The sequence below is a fragment of the Zootoca vivipara genome, chromosome 5, assembly GCF_965207765.1.
Source record: "Zootoca vivipara chromosome 5, rZooViv2.hap1.1, whole genome shotgun sequence".
NCBI lineage: Eukaryota > Metazoa > Chordata > Lepidosauria > Squamata > Lacertidae > Zootoca > Zootoca vivipara.
The window spans coordinates 37,004,625-37,010,624 of record NC_142588.1 but is presented as its reverse complement, the minus strand read 5'-3'; the positions used below and the strand labels follow the sequence as shown (position 1 = coordinate 37,010,624).

General features: G+C 44.9%; 1 protein-coding gene across 1 annotated transcript in view; it reads right to left on the bottom strand.

The window, feature by feature from the left end:
- Positions 1–944: 944 nt before the first annotated feature.
- The window catches only part of STK32C (serine/threonine kinase 32C), a 164,578-nt gene continuing 159,522 nt past the window's right edge, over positions 945–6,000 (bottom strand). The window contains exon 12 of the mRNA XM_035138380.3: positions 945–5,346. Within this exon, the coding sequence (XP_034994271.1) occupies positions 5,208–5,346 (139 nt within the window). The 3' untranslated portion in view covers positions 945–5,207. The remainder of the gene's footprint in view (positions 5,347–6,000) is intronic.

Here is a 6,000-nt window from a genome sequence, read left to right as displayed (position 1 = left end):
CAGGACACCGTGACAGAAGCCAGAGTGCACGGGAATGGCGTTTACCTTCCCGCTGCAATGGTACCTATTTATTTACTTGCACTGGCCTTTAACACACAGTGCACACAAAGCAGATGGGCTGTATATCCATAGCCCTGCCACATAATCAATGATGGGCAGATCAGATGTTTGGTGCGGGGGGGGGGGAGTATGGCTCCCTCTCCTCCCCCAAACAGCTGATTGGTGCTTTTGTACATTATTTGATGGGTCTACATGCATACGGATCTGGCTGTTGGATTGGTCTGATGCGTCCTGCTCACAGCATCTGTTCTCATGCATGATTGTCTATCTGGCTAGGAATTTGGTCGCAGAAGTCTGCACCTGTGCGCAAAGTACCTCTGGAAAGATCAGAGAAGAAATCTCTCTGAACAATCTAACAAAAGCTCATTATTATCTAATGAACAGCTGTGGAAGCTTACAGCAAAACACCGTCCTAGAGGAGAGAAGCTCCACACCATTACTTGTGGGCAATGCAGGCAGAGAACATGTGTTGAATGCAAGTTCAATCCCCAGTATCTCCAGGAAGGACTGGGAGGACCTGGAGAGCTGCTGCCAGTCAGCAAAGACAATGCTGAGCTAGATGGTCTAATGGTCTTACTCAGGATACGGCAGATCCATGTGTCCTTAGGATCAGAAGCAGAGGAGCATTTTGGTCAGCAGCATGGAGCTGCATGATTTCTGACTTGTCAGGCACACTCAGCATGGGTGGAGGCTACTGATATTGCTCTGACTTGTCCAATGGGATTACCGTTCAGTAGGCATGCATCTGATCCAGATGTCACCCTGCTTCTGCCCTGCAACCTTTGCCAAAAAGGACTCTTCAGTGACCACTTTCTACCTACCACACCATTGCACGTTGCTGCTGTGTTTGTTTGTTTTTCAAATCCTATAAATAAATGTTAATGTTCAGTTCTGTTTTTTTTATTAAAAAAAACCAAAACACATTTATTACTCCACAAATGCAATGACTTTTTCGCAGATACCTGCCAAAATAAAAACAATCCCACAAACATATTGGTGTAACTGAAACGTTCTTGTAGAACAGACTGTTCCTTTTCATGCAGTAAAACTTACAGAAATGAACGAACCTTGTTTACAAAGATATTTTACAAAGTAAAGTAGCACTGTAATAAACCGACAAAAGAATAGTCACCCGCGATGCATCACGATCCCATCGGCACCTTAGCTTTCTATTGCCAACACGGGCGTTTTGGATTTGTTTTTCAATATTACTTCTCTGAGGATTATCCCCATGAATAGTTTGCATGTACAATGACAGCTCCTGCTGATAAACTCGAGAAGTGGCCCACTGTAGCTCAGGCTGCACCAGGTGAGCTCCTAATTCAGAGATCTGCAAGCCCCAGCTACTGCGTTCATTAAACACCATATGGTGTGTTTGTGTGTGTGTGTGTGTGTGTTTGTATATCTTACCATAACAGTGAAATGTTCAGATGCGAGGGCCAAAATCACATCAAGAGAACCTGAATGTGAAGTTGCCAGCTCACCTGCAACACTAGAAGCTCTGCTAGTATTTGACCTCCCAGGCTTCTCTTGCTAACTCTCCATCGTATTAATTTAAAAAAAAACTGTGGTTGGCTTGCAGACTTCCACCAAAGAAACTGCATACATGCGACCGGTCCCATTTTATTCTCACAGAAAGCCTGTGAGGTCAGTTGGGCTGAGACATAGGGACTGGTTGATTAGCCCCACAGTCAAGTTAGCATTGAACCCTACCAGTCAACACTTGGTCCAATGTATCAGAGCAGCCAATGCAGTGCCTTCCAGATGTGGTGGGGTTTCAGCTCCCAATGGCCAGTCTGGCTGGAACTGATGGGAAGTTGTAATCAAATGACATCTAAATTGCACTGTGTGGGCTTTCTTTGCAATAGGCCACTGCCTTTCCATGTGGTTGACATCTGGTGGCATGCATCTGACCAAGGTTCTGATGGTGGGCTTCCCACGGGTACCTGGCGGGTCACTTTGGGAAGAGGATGCTGAACTAGATGGAACTTCAGCCTGATCCAGCAGGGCTTCTCTCATCATTTTATTGGATGGCACCATTCCTGCTTTCATCATCAAGAACGCTTCTGTCCAAGTTTTGGTCCCTTTCAGCATTTATAGTGATTCACCATCAACAAGAGTGAGAGGCATTAACTCACATATTTACTGGTATGCAAAATTTACAGACAAATGATTAGGGCACGGGCTGCTTTTTGGACCTTAGCGCCCACCCACATTGGAATGTTTTACAATAGCCACGGTCCACACCAAAGCGGATTCGATTACCTGCTTATAAATACACAACAAATTCTAGCTGCTGAAACAAGCCAGTTATTCGCTTGCTGACTGACAATTGATACCAATAACTATTGTGCTCAATATAAGCATTTGTTTTAGAGTTATTTCTTAGAAACCACAGGTCCCTGCGATTGCACCCCACACGTATCAGGTATTATAATGGAAAGGAAAAGTACATCGCTGTAATAAAGTACATAGGAACAGGCCTTAAAAATACATAAATTCCTCATCTAAAAGACTGTGCCTCAATCAAAACCTCGATTCCTCAAAGTCAATGTGCTATATTGTGTATCAGGAATGCAGTATTGGCAGAACAAATGACTCAAGGACAGGGAGGAAGTGTAGCTTTCCTGGGAAGAAGGGGTCGATTGCTAAATCACCCTGGGGATTGCAACTCCACAAGGGGGATCTCCTAACAACTCTCAGCACCCTTAACAAACTACACCTCCCAGGATTCTTTGCAGGAAGCCATGACTGCTTAAAGCGGCACGGCACCAATTTAAAAGGACAGAGCAGATGCCGCTTTTCCCTGAATCAAGTAGCCAATAAGAAGAATATCTATTATCTCATTTTGAATGAAGATAATGTTTGTAGATGGTATCAGGGTTGCAGTGGTTGTTTTAAGAAAATCAAGGCAAAATCTTCAACACAATAGTAGGTGCACAGCACACCTACTCCTTCCAAGAGTCCACTTGGAGGAAAGGATTAATAATTCAGCACATTAAATCTGCGATTGATGAATTCATCACAGCAGAGTAACAGAGCATGCAATTGCCAACCCACATTTAAGTGTGGGATTCAAGCTGGAGTATGCGTGCTGCGAAGTCTCTTGTGCTAATGCAGCCGAATCAGCTGACTAACCGAGTTGGCACTTTGACTCTGTGAACACTTCTTCTGGCATAGATGGCAACGCCTGCATCGTGATATTCCTGCAGTGCCAGAGTAGCACCAGGTATTGTGAGACTGTGCTTCCCCTTCCAAAAGTGAAGGCAATTTCATTGTAGAGTGGGAGGGGGGGCTACCATTACCTTGGTTTGGGATACAGAGAGGAACTGATAGGAAAAGCTTTGGCTTCTTTTAATACCCCTACATTGTACTCCACCAGCAAACTTGAATTTTGTTCTTTGTTAAATTTTGGTTGTGCACAATGCTCATTTCCTAACCAAACTCCACATAAAACTGTGGAAAAGGCAACTACGTTTTGGTTGTTGTCTGTACAAAATTGCTCCGCACCGGTTATGCCGTGTGCTGCGTTTGTGGAAATTAAAATGGAAAGCAAACCATCGAGACCAAAAATATTCGTGGAAACCCCACGCTAAGGGAGTCGGTGTGAATTCCATGCAAATCCCTGTTCCTTAGCAGTGGTGGAATATAAAGGAACTTGTTACAGCACTGCTACAGAGGTAGTTGTAGCTTCGTAAGTAAGGCTGTAAATTGGTTCCTGTGTTCATAGGACCTTGGTTCCAACCCTGGCATACTGGCCTGTAGCAGGCGCCTCAATAAAACAGCAGGGCGAGGGAGAAATGTCTTGAAAGTAAAATCATGCTAAGTTCACGTTCCTACAGGAAAACACAACTGGGATGCAAAACATGGCAATCTCTTAGACACCTGGTAACAAACAGCTTTGCATTAAAACACTTACGATATTTATATACAACACAGATATTTACTGCCCTAGAACCAGGGGTTCTAAGCGCTTTTATCAGAGTAACCTAAAGCCACTGTACAGTCACTTAGTCCACTGGCAGTGCAATCCTATGCATGTCTACTCAGGATTAAGTCCCACTGGGTTCAATGAAGCTGATTCCCAGGTAGGTGTGAACAGGATTGCTGGAGAGGGAAGAAAAAGGCATCTGAAGCATTTAAAAAGGCAATATCCACAGCTGGAGAAAACATTGGGCCTCTCCTGTCCTCGTGAGAAGTTGAGACAGACATCATATGCAATACACTTAGAACAACGCAGACAAAAAAAAAAGGAGCATCAACGCATCAGTTCCTGCATAATTAGGGCATTGCTTTACAGCTATCTAGCCAAACTAGTCCCCTGCTCCTTCATTATGAGTGAAGAAAACACTAACCTCTATTAATATGCTTGTAGCTTAAACAGCTCCTTGCAAATAAGGATAGCTTTGTGAAACGATTCGGCATGTTTAGGAAAACACTCTACCTTGCAGCAAAACCATTTTAAAATTCCATGCTGCAAAACCCCAGCAAATCTGGCCTTGGACAGGACCATTGGAAAGGATCCATTAATGCTGATATTGGGCCCTCTGAAAATCATGTATGGCCAACATGTCACTGTATTGTCCCAGTTGAACCTACAAGTATTTTGCAACTGTCACGGTCCATAAGAACTCTCTAATGCTCTTGCATGCTCTTGCATGCTCTTGCATGCATGAGCCTTCACTGGCATATTAAGGATGGTCCCATAAAAGTGAGCTTCCAGTGGCCTTTGCCTCCTTTCCTAGTCCTCTGGGACCACCATGCATGCTTTCAATCTGCATTCTCTTGGACCTACACTGGAATTGGGTCTGGAACCCTTATCGCCTGCCAATATCCTTCAGACCCCACTGCTTGTCCCTGCAAAAAGAAAAGAGCAAAGGAAGAAATGGAACTGTTTTCACCAAAGTGTTGCATAGCAAAGTATTGGGTAAAAGAGGCGATCCCTTTTTGAAGGGGGGAAAAAATCCATGAGTTCTGTAAGAACTATCTGCCTCTGCTGCGGCTCTACAGTGTTGTTTTGTGTGACTCCTCTTCTTTTCTTCAACCAAGGTACTCAGTGTCCTCTCATCTGCTTGTCAGTGCAACCTGAGAATGATTTATTCAAGAGGTGCGCAAGCTTCCGGCCCCTTTGCCTCTTCCCCATAGTCCTAGCTGCTGCCTGTGGAAGAACATACTGAGCTACACATATTCAGGTTGGAATTTTCAGATTCTGTTTCAGTCTCAGCTTCGTCAGTGGTTTCAGGAGGAGAAATGGACTCGTTCATTTGATCTTGGCTCCTCTTCAACCTGTTCAAGAGAAAGAGAGAGAGAGAGAAGGAAGGCTATCGTGCCCGTGTGAAAATGAGGTTACGAAAATGGTGCTTTCAGATGAAGCATGTGGTTTTTGAAATGTGGATTTAAAATGTGTATTTTTAGGGAGATTTGGTATGAGTTTCAAGCCCTCCCATTTAGCTGATTGTGGCCTCTGGGGCCAGGACTTGTAAAGGGTGTCGGTGAGGACATTTTGAGGGTTTACTCAGAGAATGCTGATCACTTTTAATTACCGTAATTTAATCAGTTTAGAAACTTCTTTCACATCACCTCCTGTGAGGGACAGGGGATATCGCGAAGTCCCTCCCCTCCTGAGTTCCAGCCCATCCCCGAGCGCAGGGGAAAGCAGGGAGAGTTCCGACTCAAGTGGGGAAGCAGGAAGTGGTGTCCGAGGCTCAGGCAGGGTAGCGGAGCCATCGTCCCAGGTGGGACAGGAAGAGGGAAGCAAGGGGGGCAGACCCATTCCCCCAACTCCGGAATTGCGCAGAAAACGTAGGGGGAAGAGGCTGGGTCTCCCCAAGTTGTTATGTTGGAGAAAAACGCGCCAAACGCCATTCGGAGGTTCTGACTCAAGCGGATAAGATGTGTCTCTGTAAATAGTACTGCCTTTAGCACTGTAAATACGCAGCA